The 24,082-nt window shown below is 46.3% G+C and overlaps 1 protein-coding gene across 2 annotated transcripts in view; it reads right to left on the bottom strand.

Moving 5' to 3' along the window:
• The window catches only part of ASTN1 (astrotactin 1), a 516,497-nt gene that overhangs the window by 233,518 nt on the left and 258,897 nt on the right, over window positions 1-24,082 (bottom strand). For both annotated transcript variants that reach the window (XM_066597485.1, XM_066597486.1), the window contains exon 2: window positions 22,656-22,843. In XM_066597485.1, the coding sequence (XP_066453582.1) occupies window positions 22,656-22,843 (188 nt within the window). The remainder of the gene's footprint in view (window positions 1-22,655; window positions 22,844-24,082) is intronic.

Raw genomic sequence — 24,082 nt, 5'->3', positions numbered from 1 at the left:
TTAGTACTATTACTACTATTATTACTATACCTAGGAATAAAGAAATTATTCAGCCCATTGCAAAAGTCTTGGTACCATGAAATCACAAGTACAAAGCATATCAGAGGCCACCAGCATATCACTTCCTATTCTTTTGTTGGTCCCTTTCTCCAGAGTTCATCAAAGGAAGAGCAGCTATTTGGTATAGGCATTAAGCAGTGTTCACCTATTGGTCATGCCAGACAGTTACAGTATTGAAATGTTGGATAAGTGGGACATTAGTACTACCATCAGCGGTATTTAAAGTGTTAACAGTTCCGACGTTGTATGGAGCGGGAGCCCTTATGCAGATACCACTGTCCACCTTTCTAGCCAGAACAGACCTCCATTCTCTGAATATGTGGAGACCTAGAAGTGGGGTTCCCAACTATCAGACTTTTAAGGCATATCCAGTGCAAATAAATAGCAGAGTCTATCTTCATTGTCATTGTTTGGAAGAAATTTATGAAATTGGCCTTTTGTACTTAATATTTGTTGTCCACTATTAATTAATGCCGATATTAATAACCATTTTATTATGGCGACAGTAGTAATCTAGGAGATGTTATCACAAAATGCTTTTAAAAATTTGGCAGCCACTGTATATAAATTTGGGTTCTCAGTCATATTTTACAGGTTTTAAAGAATATCAGTACACAGCTAACAAATAGAATATATGCATATTTGGCCCGGGTTCAGTGATGACTCCGGGCCAAATGCCTAACAGCATAGACTAAAACTGTTTCAGACACCAACAATACATATTGATGTAGGATGACCTGTGCAGTGCATTATAAAATGCAACGCTACTAATAAATTAAGACTTATTAATGTTCTTCTCCTCTTAACCTTGACAGTATTACACTTGTTAGGGCTGCACCTTGTGCTCTAGAGATGCTCTTCTCCTGGAAAATGAGACAGGAAATAGCAACCATAGTCAGCCATTTTGAACACAATACAAAGCTATGCTTGGTTGCTCACCTCACATGTAAGGCAACCACAAAATCAGACTAGCAAAAGATCATCTGATGGGCCCATACTCATTAATGGACTTCAAGGGTCAAGCAGAATAGGTGATAAAAGTTCATTCTGATAAGACTGCTTTCATGTTGGGTAGTGGAAACCACCCACTTGACTGTTGACTTGAACCAATCTCCAAGAGTAATGGAAGCCATTACATGTGAATTATGGAGTTGGACAAAAACAAAACAGTTGAGGACTCAGTAAGGATAATGTCTGTTAGGCCACCTTCTCACATGGTGGACTTGCATGTACAGTACAAGGCATGTGGAGGGTATTTACGACAAATCCACAGTGTTTTTGAGAAATGCTGTGGATTCTAAATCTGCAGCATGCCTATTAATGCTGTGGAATTGCAAATTGAAATACAAGGGTTACGTTCTGCAAGTGTTGAGCAAGTAAAAACTTGGCCAAATCTGCACCACTTAGGTGCAAATTTGCCCAACATGGAATCCTCGTGAAATTGCTGTGCCAATTCCATTGTGTAATGCCCTCAGTGATTCCATCATGTCAGAAGGCGGCCTTAAGGTATACAGCCCATTCCACTTGTCGTGATGTAACTGGTTCTCTTTAAAACAAATGAAAATGTACTTAAGATTAAAAAATGAGTCACCCCTTATTGGCTATTACTAATTTTGCCCAGGGCCAGCATTTTTTAGATTCGCCATGTCCTTGAAAACTCTTTGAAGTATGTTGGTATAGAAAATCTATGCAACTTTATTTCTACAAAGCGATTTATTTTACAAAATCCAAACTTTTGCTAATGCCACAGAACGAGGACTTAATTTTTCCCCATTAAGATGCATTAATATTCTACAAGAAGGTAATGGGACAAAGTGACATAATATTATTCTAAGCAAACAAAGACTTAGTCCCAAAGACAGTGGGGTTGAGAGAGACAAAGTGAGCGGCATTCACTAATATAAGGACCTGGAGACGTGTTGACAGCTCATTGCTTTTGTTCTAATTATTCACATAATATATTAAGATGTGAGCTGGGAGTGTGATGGATGGTAGGGGAAAGAGAATGTGGAGAGGGGAATTCAGACAGCTTGTTATCAAAATTAATTATCCAGGAAATAAATATCCACTGAGATCGCCTGGAAGACAGTGACGGGGGGGATCTTCCAGTTTCTGAAGGAATAGGAAAAGTCACTTGGAAGCCCCCCAGGCTCTGACCTATTCTGTAAATGACAATACTCGATGTCCCAATTTATTATATGCAAGAGAGTCTACAGGGCATGCATCCATCATACACTTCACTGTTAGAAGATTATTGAAGATTATTAATGTCATTAGTGCCTTAACCCACTCTTAGAGAAAGCTGCAAGGACTGGGAAAGTAAGAAGGCTGTCAGTAACTAGAGACTGCACACAAAAACTTACACAGTAAAGATACAAAAACACACACATATAAATGTGTGGTTTTTTTGTATCTTAAGGCCGCCTGCAGACGAGTGGGTCGGATCCGGCAGCAAGAATTCTCGCCGCGGGACCCGACCCGAGAGCCTGCAGAGACGAGCGCGTACTCACCCGCGCCTGGCGGCCCCGGCTCTTTCCTGTGCCGGCTGCCGCGCAGCCGGCGCATGCGCAGACCGGAGCTGCCGGCCGGGTGAGTGCGAGCCCCGCACAAAAATAGGACATGCCGCGGTTTGTTTGCCGCGCGAGATTTCGCACGGCCAAACCGCGGCCGTCTGCATAGGAGTGCGTATTGTAATGCACTCCTATGCAAACTTTCAGTGGCGGAAATCCCGCGGGAAATCCCGCCGCGGGATTTCCGCCCGTGTGCAGGCGGCCTTACTGTGCAAAAGTTTTAGGCAGGTGTGAAAAAAAATGCTGCAAAGTAAGAATACAAAAATAGAAGTGTTCATAGTTTATTTTTGTCAATTAACAAAATAGAAAGTGAATGAACAAAAAAAATATATATATCAAATTAATATTTGGCGTGACCACCCTTTGACTTCAAATCAGCATAATTTCTTCTAGGGACACTTGCACACAGTTTTTGAAGGAAATCAGCAGGGAGGGTGTTTCAAATAACTTGGATAACTAAGCACAGGTCTTCTGTGGATGTATGTTTGCTCAAATCCTTCCGTCTCTTCATTCAATCCCAGACAGATTGATTGATGAGGAGATCAGGGATATGTGGGGACATATCATCACTTCCAGGACTCCTTGTTCTTCTTTACACTGAAGATAGTTCCTAATGACATTGGCTGTATGTTTGGGGTGGTTGTCCTGCTGCAGATTAAATTAGGAGCCAATCAGAGGCTACCGTGATGGTATTGCATGATGGGTAAGTATCTGTATTTCTCAGCATTGAGGACATCATTAATCCTGATCAAATCCTCAACCACATTTGCTGAAATGCAGCACCAAACTCAGAGGGAGCCTCCACCATGCTTCACTGTTACCTGCAGACACTCATTATTGTACGATCTCCAGCCCTTCACTGAACCAACTGCCTTCTGTTACAGCTAAATATTTGACATTTTGATTCATTAGTCCAGAGCACCTGCTGACATATTTTGGACTACAGTTCCTGTTTTCATGCTTAGTTGAGTCACTTGGCCTTGTTTCCACATAGAAGGTATGGCTTTTTGGGTGCAATGAAGACCACATCTGGCCAGACTTCTCCAAACAGTAGATGGGTTACCTGGGTCCGACTGGTTTCTGCAGTTCTGAGCTGATGACACTGCTGGAAATCTTCCAATTTTAAAGGGAAGTAAGCATCATATGGCTTTCATCTGCTGCACTAAGTTTCCGTGACTGACCACTGTGTGTACTGTCCTCAACATAGTCTATTTCTTCATGCTTCTTCAAAAGAGCTTGAGCAACACATCTTGAAACTCCAGTCCGCTTTGAAATCTTTGCCTGGGAAGAGAACTTGCTGATGCAGTATAACTACCTTGTGCTTTGTTGCTCTGTTCAGTCTAGTGTTGGTGTATGACTTGTGACATGAATATGTCTTCCATAACCACACCTTTGTAGCAGAGTTCAGCTGTTACTCACCAAGTTGTAAGCCTCCTGCACAGCCATTTCTGTTTCAGTTAATTACCGTGTTTCAACCTACATATGAAAAGGATCATAGAATCATAGAATTGTAGAGTTGGAAGGGACCGGCAGGGTCATCGGGTCCAACCCCGTGCTCAGTGCAGGATCACTAAATCATCCCAGACAGATATTTGTCTAGCCTTTGTTGATTATCAGTCTTTATCACCTGTTTGGTTTAATTAGTTAATTATTAGAGATGAGCAAGCATACTCACTAAGGAAAACTACTCGGGCGAGTAGTGCCTTATGCCAGTACCTGCCCGCTCGTCTCAAAAGATTCGGGTGCCGGCGGGTGGCGGGGAGGAACGGGGGGGTGGGAGGGGATCTCACTCTCTTCTCCCCGCTCCCCCTTGCTCACTCCCGCAACTCACCGCTCTCCCCCGTCGGCACCCGAATCTATTGAGACAAGCGGGCAGGTACTCGCATAAGGCGCTACTCGCTTGATTAGTTTGCCTTAGCGAGTATGCTCGTCCATCTCTATTAATTATACATCTGCCTATAATCCTATAGAATCCTTGACTTTTTGAAAGTGTACCTTGAAGAATTGATGTCGTTTGGAAGGCAAAGGATGCTCACAACAAATATTGATTTGATTTGCATTACTCTTTTGTTCATTTGCTTTGCATTTTATTAATTACCCCAAAAATCTATTAAGGCTTCTATTTTTGGAAACATTCTTACTTTACAGAAGTTTTTCAAATCTGCCTAAAACTTTTGCACAGCATTGTATATGCTTGCATATGTACATGCTGCCTTATTACTTGCCTGAAGTAATGCTTAGATTAACATATAGACAACATTTTTTTGAATAGAAACTGACTAAAAGTTCCAATGATCGCCATAGGCCTTGTTTCTCTAAACCCCAGCAATCAGTTTTCACCAGGGTCACATTCTAATTTTTGAAGAAAAAGATGCCAGAATTATAAAATAATACCACTTACTGTATAATAATAGCTCTTCATTATAAGAAAACATTTTGTATTAGAAGTAGAGATGAGCGAACGTGTTCTTCCGAGCTTGATATTCGTGCGAATATTAGGGTGTTCGGGATGTTCGTTATTCGTAACGAACACCATGCGGTGTTCTGGTTACTTTCACTTCCTTCCCTGAGACATTAGCGCGCTTTTCTGGCCAATTGAAAGACAGGGAAGGCATTACAACTTCCCCCTGCGTCGTTCAAGCCCTATACCACCCCCTGCTGTGAGTGGCTGGGAAGATCAGGTGTCACCCGAACATAAAAGTCGGCCCCTCCCGCGGTTCGCCTCAGATGCCGTGTGAGTTAGATGAGGGACAGTGCTGTTTGTACCGGAGCTGCTGTAGGGAAAGAATTGGTAGTTAGTGTAGGCTTCAAGACCCCCCAAAGGTCCTTATTAGGGCTACTGATAGCTGTGTGTTGGCTGCTGTTAGCAGTGGCAATTTTTTTTTTTCTCAAAATCGTCTCTGCAGAGCGTTGCACCCGGCATTAGGGACAGAAGTGCTGCATAGGCAGGGAGAGTGTTAGGAGTGAGTGTAGCCTTCAAGAACCTCAACGGTCCTTTCTAGGGCCATATTTATCCGTGTGCAGTACTGTCCAGGCTGCTGTTAGCTGTGCTGCATTTTTTTTTGCTTCTCAAAATCGCCTCTGCAGACCATTGCACCCTCCATTGATACTGCAGGGAAAGAATTGTATAGGCAGGGCCACAACACAGTTATTATTCATAGAATATACGCAGTGCTGCCTTTTGCTTGTAAAACAAGTGAAAATAATTCTATTTGTCCTGCCTCTGTCCGTCCTAAGGGCGGTGGACACGTGTCGGCTGCGTGTGCAACCTGTAAAAATCATACGCACCCAGCTACGTTTTACTCCTGGCTTCGCCATTTGCTTTCCTTAATTGGGAAAAAAAATACCTGCTCTGCCACAGTTAATAACTCTGCTACCCTCACGTTCTGTGACACATTAGCAGGAAAACAGCACAGTTATTAAACTTAGATTATTCATTCACTAGAGGCAGTGGGGCCTTTCGTTTTCAAAAAAAGGGAAAAAATTATATTTGGCCTGCAGTCTTGCGCCAATTTATTAGCTGCCTGTGAAATCAAATCACTGGTAATACAGCATGCTGAGGGGTAGGGGTAGGCCTAGAGGACGTGGACGCGGCCGAGGACGCGGAGGGCCAAGTCAGGGTGTGGGCACAGGCCGAGCTCCTGATCCCGGTGTGTCGCAGCCGACTGCTGCGCGATTAGGAGAGAGGCACGTTTCTGGCGTCCCCACATTCATCGCCCAATTAATGGGTCCACGCGGGAGACGGTTATTAGAAAATGAGCAGTGTGAGCAGGTCCTGTCCTGGATGGCAGAAAGTGCTTCGAGCAACCTATCGTCTACCCGCAGTTCTGCGCCGTCCACTGCTGCCAATCCGAATCTTCTGTCTGCTGCTCCTCCTTCCTCCCAGCCTCCTCACTCCACTACAATGACACCTGCTCAGGAGCGGGAACACTCCCAGGAACTGTTCTCGGGCCCCTGCTTAGATTGGGCAGCAGCGGTTCCTCTCCCACCAGAGGAGTTTATCGTCACTGATGCCCAACCATTCGAAAGTTCCCGGGGTCCGGGGGAAGAGGCTGGGGACTTCCGCCAACTGTCTCAACAACTTTCTGTGGGTGAGGAGGACGATGACGATCAGACACAGTTGTCTTGCAGTGAGGTAGTAGTAAGGGCAGTAAGTCCGAGGGAGCAGCGCACAGAGGATTCGGAGGAAGAGCAGCAGGACGATGAGGTGACTGACCCCACCTGGTGTGCAACGCTTACTCAGGAGGACAGGTCTTCAGAGGGGGAGTCAAGGGCATCAGCAGGGCAGGTTGCAAGAGGCAGTGCGGTGGCCAGGGGTAGAGGCAGGGCCAGACCGAATAATCCACCAAGTGTTTCCCAAAGCGCCCCCTCGCGCCATGCCACCCTGCAGAGGCCGAGGTGCTCTAAGGTCTGGCAGTTTTTCACAGAGACGCCTGACGACCGACGAACAGTGGTGTGCAACCTTTGTCGCGCAAAGCTCAGCCGGGGAGCCAACACCAACAGCCTCACCACCACCACCATGCGCAGACATATGATGGCCAAGCACCCCGCAAGGTGGGACGAAGGCCGTTCAGCGCCTCCGGTTTGCACCCCTGCCTCTCCCCCTGTGCCCCAACCTGCCACTGAGATGCAACCCCCCTCTCAGGACACAGGCACTACCGTCTCCTGGCCTGCACCCACACCCTCACCTCCGCTGTCCTCGGCCCCATCCAGCAGTGTAGTTCAGCGCACCGTCCAGCCGTCGCTTGCGCAACTGTTGGAGCGCAAGCGCAAGTACGCCGCCACGCACCCGCACGCTCAAACGTTAACCGTCCGCATAGCAAAATTCATCAGCCTTGAGATGCTGCCGTATAGGGTTGTGGAAACGGAGTCCTTCAAAAGTATCATGGAGGCGGCGGCCCCGCGCTACTCGGTTCCCAGTCGCCACTACTTTTCCCGATGTGCCGTCCCAGCCCTGCACGACCACGTCTCCCGCAACATTGTACGCGCCCTCACCAACGCGGTTACTGCCACGGTCCACTTAACTACGGACACGTGGACAAGCACAGGCGGGCAGGGCCACTACATCTCCCTGACGGCACATTGGGTGAATTTAGTGGAGGCTGGGACAGAGTCAGAGCCTGGGACCGCTCATGTCCTACCCACCCCCAGAATTGCGGGCCCCAGCTCGGTGGTGGTATCTGCGGAGGTGTATGCTTCCTCCACTAATGCACCCTCTCCTCCTCCTCCTCCTCCTCCGTCTCGCAATCAAGATGTGTTAGCAGCAGCATGTCGCCAGCAGTCGGTGTCGCGCGGTGTGGCAGCACAGCGGTGGGCAAGCGTCAGCAGGCCGTGCTGAAACTACTCAGCTTAGGCGATAAGAGGCACACGGCCCACGAACTGCTGCAGGGTCTGACACAGCAGACCGACCGCTGGCTTGCGCCGCTGAGCCTCCAACCGGGCATGGTCGTGTGTGACAACGGCCGTAACCTGGTGGCGGCTCTGCAGCTCGGCAGCCTCACGCACGTGCCATGCCTGGCCCACGTCTTTAATTTGGTGGTTCAGCGCTTTCTGAAAAGCTACCCACGCTTGTCAGACCTGCTCGTAAAGGCGCGCCGGCTCTGCGCACATTTTCGCAAGTCCCACACGGACGCTGCCACCCTGCGCACCCTGCAACATCACTTTAAGCTGCCAGTGCACCGACTGCTGTGCGACGTGCCCACACGGTGGAACTCTACGCTCCACATGTTGGCCAGGCTCTATGAACAACGTAGAGCTATAGTGGAATACCAACTCCAACATGGGCGGCGCAGTGGGAGTCAGCCTCCTCAATTCCTTTCAGAAGAGTGGGCCTGGTTGGCAGACATCTGCCATGTCCTTGGTAATTTTGAGGAGTCTACCCAGGTGGTGAGCGGCGATGCTACAATCATTAGCGTCACCATTCCTCTGCTATGCATCTTGAGAAATTCCCTGCAAACCACAAAGGCAGCTGCTTTGCGCTCGGAAACGGGGGCGGGGGAAGACAGTATGCCGCTGGATAGTCAGGGCACCCTCCTGTCTATTTCTCAGCGCGTACAGGAGGAGGAGGAGGAGCATGAGGAGGATGAGGAGGAGGGGGAAGAGACAGCTTGGGCCGCTGCTGACGGTACACCGGCTGATTGCCTGTCATCCTTTCAGCGTGTATGGCCTGAGGAGGAGGAGGAGGAGGAGGAGGAGGAGGATCCTGAAAGTGATCTTCCTAGTGAAGACAGCCATGTGTTGCGTACAGGTACCCTGGCACACATGGCTGACTTCATGTTAGGATGCCTTTCTCGTGACCCTCGCGTTGCACGCATTCTGGCCACGACGGATTACTGGGTGTACACACTGCTCGATCCACGGTATAAGGAGAACCTGCGCACTCTGATTCCCGAAGAGGAAAGGGGTTCGAGAGTGTTGCTATACCACAGGACCCTTGCGGACAAGCTGATGGTAAAATTCCCAGCCGACAGCGTAGTGGCAGAAGGCGCAGTACCGAGGGCAAGGTAGCAGGGGATATGCGTAGATCGAGCAGCATGTACATCCCAGGCAGTGCAACAGTCTTTAAGGGCCTGGCCAGCTTTATGGCTCCCCACCAAGACCGTGTCACCGCTCCCCAGTCACGGCTAAGTCGGCGGGAGCACTGTAAAAGGATGGTGAGGGAGTACGTAGCGGATCGCACGACCATCCTTGGTGACGCCTCTGCCCCCTACAACTACTGGGTGTCGAAGCTGGACACGTGGCCTGAACTAGCGCTGTATGCCCTGGACGTGCTTGCTTGTCCTGCGGCTAGCGTCTTGTCGGAGAGGGTGTTTAGTGCGGCTGGGGGAATCATCACAGATAAGCGTAGCCGCTTGTCAACCGACAGTGCCGACAGGCTAACACTCATCAAGATGAACAAAGGCTGGATTTCGCCAGACTTCTGTTCTCCACCAGCGGACAGCAGCGATACGTAAGCAATACGTAGGCTGCACCCGCGGATGGAAGCTACGTTTTCTCTCACCATCCAAAGCGGGGACATTTCTGCTTCATCAATCTGTGTCTAATATTCCTCCTCCTCCTCCTGCTCCTCCTCCTGAAACCTCACGTAATCACGCTGAACGGGCAATTTTTCTTAGGGCCACAAGGCTCACTCAAATAATTTTTCTGAACAATTTTTATAAGTTTCAATGCGCTTAAAAGCGTTGAAACTTTAACTTGAACCAATTTTTCGTTACACTGGGCTGCCTCCAGGCCTAGTTACCACTTAAGCCACATTAACCAAAGCGATTAATGGGTTTCACCTGCCCTCTTGGCTGGCCATGGCCAATTTTTGGGATGTACATTAGTATTGTTGATACAGCAATTTTTGTGGGCCCTCGCCTACAGTGTAATCAAATTAATTTTTAGCCCACCTGCATTACAGCTGACGTTACCTCAGCTGTGTTGGGCAATGCAATGGGATATTTTTATGTACCGCCGGTGGGTTCCAGGGAGCCACCCATGCTGTAGGTGCACACGGAGTTTTTAATACATGTGTCCACTTCTAAAGAACCCCAGTCTGACTGGGGCATGCAGTGTGGGCCGAAGCCCACCTGTATTACGCACGACATTACTACCTCAGCTGTGTTGGGCAATGCAATGGGATATTTCTATGTACCGCCGGTGGCTTCCTGGCACCCACCCAGGCAGTGGGTCCACAGGGAGTTTAACCTACATGTGTCCACTTCTAAAGAACCCCAGTCTGACTGGGGCATGCAGTGTGGGCCGAAGCCCACCTGCATTAAGCACGACATTACTACCTTAGCTGTGTTGGGCAATGCAATGGGATATTTTTATGTACCGCCGGTGGGTTCCAGGGAGCCACCCATGCTGTAGGTGCACACGGAGTTTTTAATACATCTGTACACTTCTAAAGAACCCCAGTCTGACTGGGGCATGCAGTGTGGGCCGAAGCCCACCTGTATTACGCACGACATTACTACCTCAGCTGTGTTGGGCAATGCAATGGGATATTTCTATGTACCGCCGGTGGCTTCCTGGCACCCACCCAGGCAGTGGGTCCACAGGGAGTTTAACCTACATGTGTCCACTTGTAAAGAACCCCGGTCAGACTGAGGCATGCAGTGTGGGCCGAAGCCCACCTGTATTACGCACGACATTACTACCTCAGCTGTGTTGGGCAATGCAATGGGATATTTCTATGTACCGCCGGTGGCTTCCTGGCACCCACCCATGCTGTGGGTCCACAGGGAATTATAAATGCATCTGTTTCCACTTATAAAGAAACCCAGTCTGACTGGGGCATGCAGTGTGGGCCGAAACCCACCTGCATTAACCCTTTCCAGTCCACTGTGTGACCTGTGAAGACATTAGGGTTTAAGGCTGTACAGCTCCGTTGTTGGTAGACGTCCGTCGGGGTTCTCTTACTGTATATTGCCAGCCTCTCTGCTGTCGGAGCCTATCCTACGTGTCAGCTCATGCAGTACTGGCTTTAGCCAGCATATAGCGCCGTTGTATAACGGCAGAAAAAGAGTAAGCCCCCTAGGAAAACCATATACAAATTGGATTGGAAAGGGTTAAGCACAACATTACTACCTCAGCTGTGTTGGGCAATGCAATGGGATATTTCTATGTACCGCCGGTGGCTTCCTGGCACCCACCCATGCTGTGGGTCCACAGGGAATTATAAATGCATCTGTTTCCACTTATAAAGAAACCCAGTCTGACTGGGGCATGCAGTGTGGGCCGAAACCCACCTGCATTAACCCTTTCCAGTCCACTGTGTGACCTGTGAAGACATTAGGGTTTAAGGCTGTACAGCTCCGTTGTTGGTAGACGTCCGTCGGGGTTCTCTTACTGTATATTGCCAGCCTCTCTGCTGTCGGAGCCTATCCTACGTGTCAGCTCATGCAGTACTGGCTTTAGCCAGCATATAGCGCCGTTGTATAACGGCAGAAAAAGAGTAAGCCCCCTAGGAAAACCATATACAAATTGGATTGGAAAGGGTTAAGCACAACATTACTACCTCAGCTGTGTTGGGCAATGCAATGGGATATTTCTATGTACCGCCGGTGGCTTCCTGGCACCCACCCATGCTGTAGGTGCACACGGAGTTTTTACTACATCTGTACACTTATAAAGAACCCCAGTCAGACTGGGGCATGCAGTGTGGGCCGAAGCCCACCTGCATTAAGCACGACATTACTACCTCAGCTGTGTTGGGCAATGCAATGGGATATTTCTGTGTACCGCCGGTAGGTTCCAGGGAGCCACCCATGCTGTGGGTCGACAGGGACTTCACAATAGGGAGTTGTACCTGCCTGTGTCTATGAATTAAAAAGCCCGGTCTGACTGGGGCATGCAGACACCTTGACAGAATGAATAGTGTGTGGCACATAGGTTCCCCATTGCTATGCCCACGTGTGCAGCTCCTGATGACGGTGGCACAGGATTCTATTTCTCATTGCTTCTGTACAGCATTGTGGGCTATCGCTCCGCCACTTTTAAAGAGGGTCGCTGCCTAGCCGTGCCAACCTCTGCAGTGTGTGCCTGCGGTCCCTCGTCATGGCAGACGCAATTCTAAATAGACATGAGCGTGGTGTGGCATGAGGGCAGCTGAAGGCTGCCCAGGGACACTTTGGTGTGCGCTGTGGGGGGGAGGGGGGGCGGTTGGGCAGCATGTAACCCAGGAGAAGTGTCAGTGGAGTGTCATGCAGGCAGTGATTGTGCTTTGTTGGAGGTAGTGTGGTGCTTAGCAAAGGTATGCCATGCTAATGAGGGCTTTTCAGAAGTAAAAGTTGTTGGGAGGGGGGGGGGGGGGCCCACTCTTGCCGGTATTGTGGCTTAATAGTGGGACCTGTGAACTTGAGATGCAGCCCAACATGTAGCCCCTCGCCTGCCCTATCCGTTGCTGTGTCGTTCCCATCACTTTCTTGAATTGCCCAGATTTTCACACATGAAAACCTTAGCGAGCATCGGCGAAATACAAAAATGCTCTGGTGGCCCATTGACTTCAATGGGGTTCGTTGTTCGAAACGAACCCTCGAACATCGCGGGAAGTTCGTTCCGAATAACGAACACCCGAACATTTTGGTGTTCGCTCATCTCTAATTAGAAGTAATCAATGAGTAGTTTTTAAAAAATGTTAGACTTTCTTGCCTCAATTCTCTGGTTTCCGGAGCTGAAATGACCGAACTGTTATATTGTTCCCCGGCTACTAGGATTGTTAATGCAATGCTTGAAATATTAATTACCTCCAGTCCGCAGACGACTTATTATTCAGTAAATCTAGCTTCCCTGTTTAATGTAGGGCTACGACCATTGCCATGTACATGAAGCGTGGCCCCATGAGTTGTGCCACTGCTGCTTGTCTTGTTATCCTTCACTAGAAGAAAAGAGCCCTTCTCCGAAGAAGGTGGCTCCTACGAGAATGGAAGAAACTACCCTAGCCTTATCGTTAGACACCTTTTGTCTACTCCTAGTGAGGGCCATGATAGGCACAATGCTTGAAATATTACCTCCGGTTCGCAGATGATTTATTATTCAATAAATCTAGTTTTCCTATTTATTGCAGGGCTGTGACTATAGCCATGTACATGAAGCGTGGCCCCATGAGTTGTGCCACTGCTGCTAGTCTAGTTGTCCTTCACTAGGAGAAAGGAGCCCTTCTCCAAAGAAGGTGGCTCCTACGAGAATGGATGAAACTACCCTAGCCTTATCATAAGACCCTTTTTGTCTACTCCCAGCGAGGGACCTGTTACCACCCCGGGGCCACTTGTTTTATTTATGTCATGAGCTTGGTTCTTGTTCCATATTATTTTACTGGGCTGTCCAGGTGTGAGTTTACTACTATTTTGTTGCTTTCTGCGCAAGTAAAATATATATTATTTCTTGCTTATGACAGGGGACTCAGAAAAATATTCCACAGAGGGTGCCATCTAACCTAAGGCTGGCATTGGTGCTGACTAGAGATGAGCGAACATACTCGTCCGAGCTTGATACTCGTTCGAGTATTAGGGTGTTCGAGATGCTCGTTACTCGTAACGAGCACCACGTGATGTTCGAGTTACTTTCACTTTCTTCCCTGAGAAATTTGCGCGCTTTTCTGGCCAATAGAAAGACAGGGAAGGCATTACAACTTCCCCCTGCAACGTTCAAGCCCTATACCACCCCCCTGCAGTGAGTGGCTGGCGAGATTAGGTGTCACCCGAGTATTGAAATCTGCCCCTCCCGCGGCTCGCTACGGATGCATTCTGACATTAGTTCAGGGAAAGTGCTATCTTGGTGGAGCTGCTATAGGGAGAGTGTTAGGAGTATTTTAGGTTTCAAGAACCCCAACGGTCCTTCTTAAAGCCATAAATCTTCTCTATATGCGCTCAATGGGGCCGGCGGCAGCAGCGCCGACCCCATTGAGAACATATAGAAGACAAATCCTTCTTCTCTGCCACAGCTGTAACAGCTGTGGCAGAGAAGAACGATGTTTGCCCATTGAATTCAATGGAGCCAGCAATACAGCAGGTTCCACTGAAAGCAATGGGCTGCCGGCGATCGCAGGATGAATTGTCGGGAAGGGGTTAAATATATAACCCCTTCCCTGCAATTCATCCAGAAATGTGTTACAATAAAAATATATACCGGCGTATAAGGCGACGGGGCGTATAAGACGACCCCCAACTGTCACCTTATACGCCGGCAATACAGTGGAGCAAAGAATAAAAATCATTACTCACTTCTTCTGATGTTCTGCGCCGCTCCTGCAGGCTGTCGCTCCCTCCTGGTGTTCTGCGGTGCTCCTGCAGGCTGTTGCTCCCTCCTGGTTCCCGGCAGAGCATTGATTTCTCTATGAAGGGCTTTAAATCCACGCCTCCAGAAACACACGTGCCTTCAGCCAATCACAGCCAATGACAATGATGTCATTGAATGGCTGTGATTGGCTGTGTTTCTGGAGGCGGGGATTTCAAGCCCTGCCTCCAGAAAGCAATACTCTGCCGTGGACCAGGAGGGAGCAAGAGCCTGCAGGAGCGCCGCAGAACGTCAGAAGAAGTAAGTAATGATTTTTATTCTTTGCTCCACTGTATTGCCAGCGTATAAGGTGACAGTTGGGGGGTCGTCTTATACGCCCCGTCGCCTTATACGCCGGTATATATTTTTTATTGTAACACATTTCTGGATGAATTGCAGGGAAGGGCTTATATATTTAAGCCCTTCCCGACAATTCATCCTGCGATCGCCGGCAGCCCATTGCTTTCAGTGGAACCTGCTGTATTGCTGGCTCCATTGAATTCAATGGGCAAACATCGTTCTTCTCTGCCACAGCTGTTACAGCTATGGCAGAGGAGAACGATCTTTACGCTGACAGTGCAGGGGGGGGGCCCACTCTTGCCGCTATTGTGGCTTAATAGTGGGACCTGGGAACTTGAGATGCAGCCCAACATGTAGCCCCTCGCCTGCCCTATCCGTTGCTGTGTCGTTCCCATCACTTTCTTGAATTGCCCAGATTTTCACAAACGAAAACCTTAGCGAGCATCGGCGATATACAAAAATGCTCGGGTCGCCCATTGACTTCAATGGGGTTCGTTACTTGAAACGAACCCTCGAGCATTGCGAAAATTTCGTCCCGAGTAACGAGCACCCGAGCATTTTGGTGCTCGCTCATCTCTAGTGCTGACCAATACTTTAGAGCTATACCTTTTACTAATTAATAAATGGATTTTAGATCCTTCCTAATACACCTTAGTTAGGAGAAATACCCATTTTTGAGTGATTAAGGGCTTTGGGTATCTTTGCACTTGTCCTATTAACCCTTTTTAATCCATTGTCTAAAGACATTCTGATTGAAGGCTATACAACTCTGATGTCGGAAGACGTCTGACAGGGTATTCTTACTGTAGATTACTGGCCGCTCTGTTGTCTGGGGGCCTCTCCAGTATGTCCATACTGCAGTACTGGCTCTAGCCAGCAGATGGCGCCATTGTATAATATCAGAAAGAGAAAGCCCCCCTAGGAAACCCTAAATCCAAAATTGGATTGCAAAGTGTTAATTTGGAAAACATTTGTTTGCTAGATCTTACCAATGTTTTTCCAACTGCGTCCCGGCTAGGACAACAACCCAGCCTTGCTCAACTTTTTACACCATGAGTCAATAAAAATGTTTGTGATATTAAATAATTCTAATAAGGCAATGTTCTTTATTCAAGTGTCAAGTAGACTCCCTATAAGTCGACTGCTATCATAGAATGAGCTGATTTTAATTCATTAGTTATAGTGTATCCTGCAGCAGACGTGTGTCAGGATACAGACTGCCAGGCACCCAATTAAAGTGGCAAATCTGGATAATTGCTATTGTTTGAATATCCCCTCTTCAAAGATAAAGAGGGGCCTCCACAATGCATTCTGTTGAATGTACATTTCAGGTGGGATAAAAGAGAAGCAGATTATAATTGTCTTCTTCTCACACTTCCGACTGTTAACTGGGGCTAACTCAGCGTCTCATTAGGCAAAATCTAACAGGTACACCTAAAAGGATGCTGTGCGCCTGAAGTATGACTGGCATAACTTGTTCTGAAATGGCTCATGGAGAAAAGTGGGAATCGGCTCTATCTTTCATCTCAAGTCAGCTGAAATGTTTGCTATCTATAAATACAACAAAGGAGAGAGAGAGAGGCTGGCAGGAGAGGTTCAAAGAGAAGCGGGTAATGACTGACTGGTAAGGAGACGTTCTTCTGCTTGTTTATTGCATTGTTTAAAAATTTCTTGACAATTTCGCATTGAAAAAAATATATCATTTTCTTACTTTGGTTTACCACTTTGGTTTTGTTTAGTTTGCATGTTTGTGCCCTATAAATATAACCCAATACGAAGTTAGAATGGTTGTTTAATGGTAATATATAAAAAAGATATACTTTCTAATAAATACGTATTCGGGAGCTGTAGATCCATGGCTGAGACTTGAGGCATGGTCTAGATTAGAAGGGCACAACAATTGGCCCGGGTCCACATGCAGCCCACAATGTCATTCTGTGCAGCACCCGATCATCCGGGCACAGAAATATCTATGCGAGGCTACTCACATGTAGTTTACATGTCAGGGTGAAGAGGAGGCACATAGCAGGGCAACGGGTACAGATAAGTACTAAGGGTGCACTGTGTCGCCATGTCTGGGTCCCCTTCATATTAGGAGAATATAGTCTACTGACCCAGAAATGAGTATATGAGACATTGTATATGCAGGCAGCTCTCTCCATTGTAGTTTATAGGATTTATGAAATGCCAGGCTACTACATCCATCATCTGCAATGGAGAGAGCTGTATGAGTTATGTCCTATTGCTGATTGGGGGGGGGGGGAGGGGGAAGGTGACCCCCATTCTTCCAATAGGTGGGAGTCCTGAAAGTGGAACTAAAGGCCCTTTTACATGGAACAATTATACCGTGCAACACATTTTTTTGGAACAGATAAGCGGCTTATAGTAACTTTCGTACACTGAATTCAAATATTATATCTGTTTTTTTTGTACGACATAAGGTTTTCCAGTTATGGGGCAAAATGTAATCCAATTGCTGTTGGAAATCTGCCCATACAATTAATCCAGTAGGCTTGCCATTAACCTTGCTTAATTAAAAGACCAAAAGTGATTGTGCAACTATTTTGCAATCGCTGTTACACATCGTGTGCTGACTGAACACTATAAGGGTAGGTTTATGTAACATATAGAGTATGTTTCTACGTGGCGGAAACACTGTGGATAATCCACCAGTAAATTGTAATTAATGAACTGGGTTTTTACAGGACTGGGACTATTTTTCAACATTTTATAATAATATGGCTGAGAGGAGCAGATGTCTGAACAACCCAGACAATTTCTGCTATGTCTGCAGATCTGCAAATCTGACAGCGACATTTAAATCCCCCGAACAATCTTTGGGGGGCTCATATGGCCCCCCGGCAATGAGATCGGGAGGGCTGTGCAGGTGTCATGGTAGCTGTGGTCCACCCTGTGGGGTGGCTTGATAGACTGCATGTCAGATTGCAGTATGATGTACAGCTCTAGCATTACATCATACTGCAGAAGCGATCAAAGCATCACATGTTGTGGTCACCCCTGGGGACTAAAAGAAAATGCAAAAGTAAGAACAATAAATTTTTAATTATTCTCATATGAATAGTAGGAGACTTTAAGTAAAGAGCTTTTGTCCTTTGGAAAGATTCCTACTTTTTAGAAGGGTCCCAGGACAGTAAGCTGATTCCAAACTGTCCCTCTGCTGGGACCCTGACCGATCAAATGTAATCTCTGGGAAAACCTACAAGTAAGGCCTCGTTCAGACAAGTGTGCATTTGCGCGCACGTATGTGTACACAAACCCGCGTGTCCACAGATGTGTCAAAACAAGGGTGAATGCAGGTCCGTGCCCATTGCCTTCATTTGGAAGCAATGGGCTGCCGGCATCCCCTGCAGTGATTTTTCAGGGAAGGGCTTTAAATATAAGTCCCTCCCTGAAAATCATCCTTGGCTTGCTTAAAAATAAAAAAATATATATACTCACCTCTCCGCCGCTGTCAGGGCTCAGAAGCATCTAGCCGCTTGATCTTCCGGCAGTGTAGTGAAGTTCTTTCAGCAGGCGGAGATTTTAAATCCCCGCCTGCTGAAGAGGCTGTATTTGATTGGCTGAGAGCTTAGCCAATCACAGTGCTCAACCACTCATTGAACGATAAATCCCTGCCTGCTGAAAGAATTTCACTACACTGCCGGGGACCAAGCAAAGAAGACGCACCTGAGCCCCGGCAGCGGCAGAGAGGTGAGTATATATGTATAATTTTTTTTACACAATCCAGAGATGATTTTCAGGGAAGGGCTTATATTTAAAGCCCTTCTTGAAAATCACTACAGTGGTTGCCTGCATTCCCTGGCTTTCAATGGAGCCACCGGCAGCAGCAGCGGCGGCCCCATTGAATGCAATGGGAGAATATTGCGATCCTCTGCCACAGCTGTCACAGCTGTGGCAGGGGATTCTTTACTCCCCTGCCACAGTGAACACTTGTCAGTGAACACTGTAATAGTGCTGTCACAGTGTTCAGTGACAAGGGGACTCCCCGCTGGGAAATATTAAAGCGCAGCACGGACCTATGGTGCACGCATGTCCTATGTTTTGCAGTTACGCGTGTTTGCATGCCTGTAAAACACGGACATGTGAACACAGCATAGGGAACCAATAGTTCTAATAGATGCGTGGTTATGTGTTCACGATTGTACGCACATAAACACGCTCATCTGAATGAGCCGTAAGTGTTTGATTTTCCTGCAGCGCCACCACAGGGGAAATTAAACATTACATAGTGCTTATTTAAATCAATCTTGTATAATGCAGGATAGAACAAGTCCTCCAAAGAGGGCCAGACGCGTTTTGGGGGGAATTTATCAGCTCCCGTAGGAAAGATTTCTGGCATACAAAAGTCACTAATTTTTGTGCAAGTCTCATTTGTATAAAAAAGTTTTACAGTTCAGTTTGACAATTTAGATGGACATTTCGAAAAATGTTAATAAGTGGAAACATTAGGGAAATTTAGATCATTTTGCCCAGTCTCCGTAATAACCCTTTAATAAATCAGCCTCTTTGTTTCAGTTAGGTCATCTGCACACAGGCGGATTTGCATTGCAGAATCCAGAGCAGACGTCCGCCTCCGGGTTCCGCAACAAATACCGTCCATAGCATGCTATGGAAAAGTGATTCTTCCTGCACACAACCAGAAACCAAATGCGATTTTTGGAAAAAATCACAGCATGCTCCATTTTTGTGTAGATTCCAGGTGGGCAGCTTCCATTGAAGTTAATGGAAGCCATGCGATTGCAGCCCTTCCGCAATTGACATTGCGGAAAGGTTGCAGATTCCACGTCATTGCTAGGGAATGATGCGGGAAAAACAGGAGTTTAAGAAAAAAAAAATCTGTACAGTGCATGTCTGATGGCAGGCCGTGCAGACTATCCGCAGGACACATGAAGAAAAACAAAGGCAGGTACGCACAGACCCTGCCACACACGGAATCCGACCTGCCATGTGTAGGCGGCCTTAATCACACTCTGGCCAAGACACCCTTGCCCCAATAGGAAGATAAATTTTCTAAATTATGAAAGCTCCTTACGATTTTTCCTATTTCTGTCTAATTCACAATAAAGTGTCTCTTCATACTCTACTTTTTTTTTACCTATATTATAATGTTAATGAGCGACAGAGAATTATTGGTCAAAGATGCAAGGCCGGTAGAACAGTTTTCTAGTTTGAGCGCCATACCAAAATTTTCCATAAAGTCAACTGAATTCTACTTACAAAAAGATTCGGGGGGCAGCGTGGGGCTGCGTGGGGGAGCAGAGAGATCTCCCCACCATCCCCCCCCCCCCGCTTTCCCCCGACGCCCCCTGACGCCCCCCGAATCTTTTCGGACGAGCAGGCAGCTACTGCTCGCTTGAGTAAATTCCTTAACCGAGCATGCTCGCTCATCTCTACTTAGTACCAAAATGACATCTCTGGAGCATCTAATGGCTATCCAGACTTTTACCAGAGTTGGCTTACTGCAGCACTCATGATGTAAAAGTTCTGCGGTAAGCCAACTCCAGTAACAGTCTGAATATCCATGAGATGGCATAACTTGGTATATACATTTCAAGTCTATAAGTATTGAAGTTGACTATTGCACCAACTTCTACTGCATGCAGCCCTGACCCTTAAAACCAAGCACCTTCTAGTACAAGGTTGCAAATGAACATCTGGCTGTTACATTAACTACCTTTGCATTCCGTTAACAAACCAGTTTAATGACATCAGATGTGGTCAGGGTCACAGATCAAATGTCTGGCTCTATATCTAGTCATATGTATTTAGCCTATGGAGACAAGGCCCAGAAATCAATCATCCATGGGCTAAATAATAAGAATAATACAACCGCACTGGTATATCCTTTATATAGCCTTTGTGTTTATCTTTTTGCATCTAAAAGCAGAGAGTAAAGCTGAATGGCACTAGCTTGTGCCCAGACCCAAGCATCCAGTTGGGTGAAATGTGTTTCGGGTCCAGTCTGGACACTTCATCCGGTTGCTATCCTGATGAAGTGTCCAGTTAAGATACAAAATGTATTGTCTTCTGTCTAATAAAATCCATTGTCATTTCACCCAACTGGGCATCCGAGTCTTTGTGCAAGTCCACGCCATTACTCTCTGTTTCTCAGTGCATCTTCACTGACCTGATCCAGGAAATCGGCATTGGCTGTCTTACAGCAGCATGGCTCCACATCCATACAGTCTTTATTGAGTGAGAGTATTATGTTTCTCCTTGTACAACTGTCAGAGGTGACATTTACATACACGGGTAATGCACATGTAGCGCTTATCTCTCCTCCACAGTTCTCAACGTTCCTCTTTGCATCAGCTGCTGTCACTTTTAGTCAGCTGTTCCATCGAAGTCAGTGGTTTTGGCCAACTTTTCTCTTATGATGTGTATGAGTTTCTTAAGATTGACAGGTCTTCACCTCTTCAGGTGAAAGCTATCATCAACTATCATCAAAAAAGTGGTCTACTAATCATTAGAAAATCCATTTAACTGATTTTATCATCTTTTCAGCACATCTGTAGGGCCCCTTTGTTGCATTGAAAAGAATCCAGTAAAAAAAGTAATCAGTTTGGATATAAAACCTCTCAGGTGAAAATAGAATAAGTCCTTGGGCCTCCATTCATTTTACAGTACACACTGGACATCAGAGCGTGCCATATAATAAATAATGTGTAAGTGGAAAAAACAAGAAGCACTTTACATTCATCCAAACCGTTCAAGCCAGAAGCAGAATATTTAAAGTTAAACTGGAAGAAGCGAGTCAATACTTTAAAAAACAAATACAGTTATGTAAGATCAATGTTGAATTGTCAAAGGGTTCGGAATGGCATAACACGTCTCATTTACATCTGTAAGACTGATTTGACATGGACTTAAAAGATTTTAGTGTCTATATATCAGCCTTGACAATAGCCTGCCCCTCAACCTATCAAACCGAACCTAAATCCCCCGTACAGGGTTCTGGGTGTATTACAAACACTAAAAGAAACAAAATAATATTGTAGATATGATAACTTTTAATGGCAGGCAAAAATAAAAGATGTTGCAGCAAGCTTTCAAAGCTACTTGTGCCTCTTCATCAGGCTAGTATGCCAGGGCTGATACAGAGACCTCTTTCCCTGAAAATAAGGGCTTATTCAGAGGACCATACGGTCCTAATATGCGGCGTATATCAGCCGCATATTCACGCCGGACGATATACGGCGTCCCTCTCGGCAGGGCGATGAGGCTGGAAGAGCCAGGAGCAGTGCACTGAGCTACCGCCCCCTCTCGGCCCCTCAGCACTATTTGCAATGGAAGGGGGTGGAGCTAATGCCTAGAACTTAGCTCCACCCTGCCCCGCCTCCTCTCATTGAAAATAGTGCCGAGGGCTGGAGAGGAGGCGGAGAGGGGTCGGGAGCTCAGTGCACTGCTCCCGGCTCTTCCAGCCTCCTCCCCCTGCAGAGAGGGACGCCGTATATCGGCCGGCGTGAATTCCTGGCCGATATACGTTCATCTGAATAAGCCCTTAGACAGGGTATTATATGAATTTCTGCTCCAAAAGATTTTACTTTTTCACAGGAATAGCTGTCTGGAGACTATTTGAATCCCCTTTTGTAATTATGGCTTATTTTTGGAGTAGGGCTTATATTTTGAGCATCCTTAAAAATCCTGAAAAGTTATGCTGCATCCTCAAAAGTCCTGAAAATTTATGATAGGTCTTATTTTCAGGGTAGGTCTTGTTTTTAGGGAAAAGGGGAAGATATCCTCAAAAGCTTGCTGTAACAACACTTTTTTTTAGCTAGTCAATGAATGATATATGTACAAAATTATTTTGTCTTACTGAGAGCAAAAAGATTTCGTTCTACTGGCTACACGGTACAAAACGTTTTCTATTTTTGTACACTAAAATGCATTATAGACACATGAGCTGCGTAAATGAGTAATGTTGCAGAATTAAAACCGACTTACCATGACTGAAATGTGCAGTATTCTTAATTCTTCTTCCGCTGCCTCGCCTTGAGGTTCTTCCGTAGGTTCCTGACCTGGCAAATTTGATGAGCCATCCTGGTGGTGTATATGGAAGAGGAGAGTCCCATTTTCAAGCCATTGCTGTCTCCAGCGAACTAGCGGGATATCATCTGTATTTCCGGCTATTTCTGAAAAAATACAATAAAAAATTCTCATTATCTGACCAAAAATTTAAGTAAATAAGACATCTGCAAGAAAGGCAGTAGAGAGGCTTCCCCACAAGGGTACAGCAAATGTGTAATCATGAGTGTGTGGTGCAGAGTGCTAAGGCAGCAGAAATGCAGTCCAAAGCTCTCACTTACAACCTGAAGGTTGCAAGTTTAATCCCTGCATGGTTCAGGTAGCCGGCTCAAGGTTGACTCAGCTTTCCATCTTTTTGAGGTGAGTAAAATGAGTACCCAGCGATGCAGAATAAGTTGGCGCTAACAAGATTCATTTATTTTTTAAGTGCTCCTATTTAGCCCTTAACAGAACAGATCTTCCATTGTAAAAGGTGCCCTTACATGAGGTGGCATATTCAGGTGACAGATCTGCTGTTTGGACTTTTACTTGTGTTGTCTATTGGAAGTCTTAAGTATAAACAAGTAAATCACCAACCGCAAAAAAAAGCTTATTTGTTAATTTTTATTCAAATAAGAAAGATGGAATGGTTTCTGGCTTGGTTTTATATTCCCGATCATTGATGACTTGTTATAGGGTCACTGTGATATGAAGGAATGCTGCCATCCAATAGATGGCGCTGTAGAGGTATTTTTCCATCTTTCTTATTTGCATAAATTTCCAAGGGAAGCATTGCCTTATAAGTCTCCTTACTTAGCTTTTAGGTGTCCCCACACCGCTTCTGGGTGCTCTCCTTGGGGAGAGACTATACCATCCCCTGATCTACTCACCCCCTAGGTGTCTCTGCACACTTTTTGGGTGCTCTCCTTAAGGAGACACGACACCGCTTCTGACCCTTGATTTCTATTTTAATGCCTCAGCCACATGACAGTGTTAAGGCTCCACACAACCCCTGATTTGCAATTTAATACAGAGACAGTTTGTTTTCCTACTGTGGAGTTCCTAGAGCTCCATAGCATACATGCACAAGGATTTAATTGAAGTCTGTCACTCATGAGATGCTTGATATACTTGTATTGTCTCCCGGCACAAAATTAGATTTTATGTACATTACCATGGAAATTCATTCGAGGTTTTCCTCTAGTAAGCTATAATTTTCAGATTTAGAATCTGGCTGTATTTGTTTCTAATATGTGAGAGAACTTTTATGCAGCAAAAGTTCACTTTTATAGTCAGACATCAGATTGTATAAAAATACTTTACAACTACTGTAACCGGCACATGGTGAAATACAGATTGTCCATGAG

The sequence above is a fragment of the Eleutherodactylus coqui genome, chromosome 3 (assembly GCF_035609145.1).
Source record: "Eleutherodactylus coqui strain aEleCoq1 chromosome 3, aEleCoq1.hap1, whole genome shotgun sequence".
NCBI lineage: Eukaryota > Metazoa > Chordata > Amphibia > Anura > Eleutherodactylidae > Eleutherodactylus > Eleutherodactylus coqui.
The sequence above is the reverse complement of the archived record's forward strand: the minus strand, read 5'-3'. Positions and strand labels throughout refer to the sequence as shown.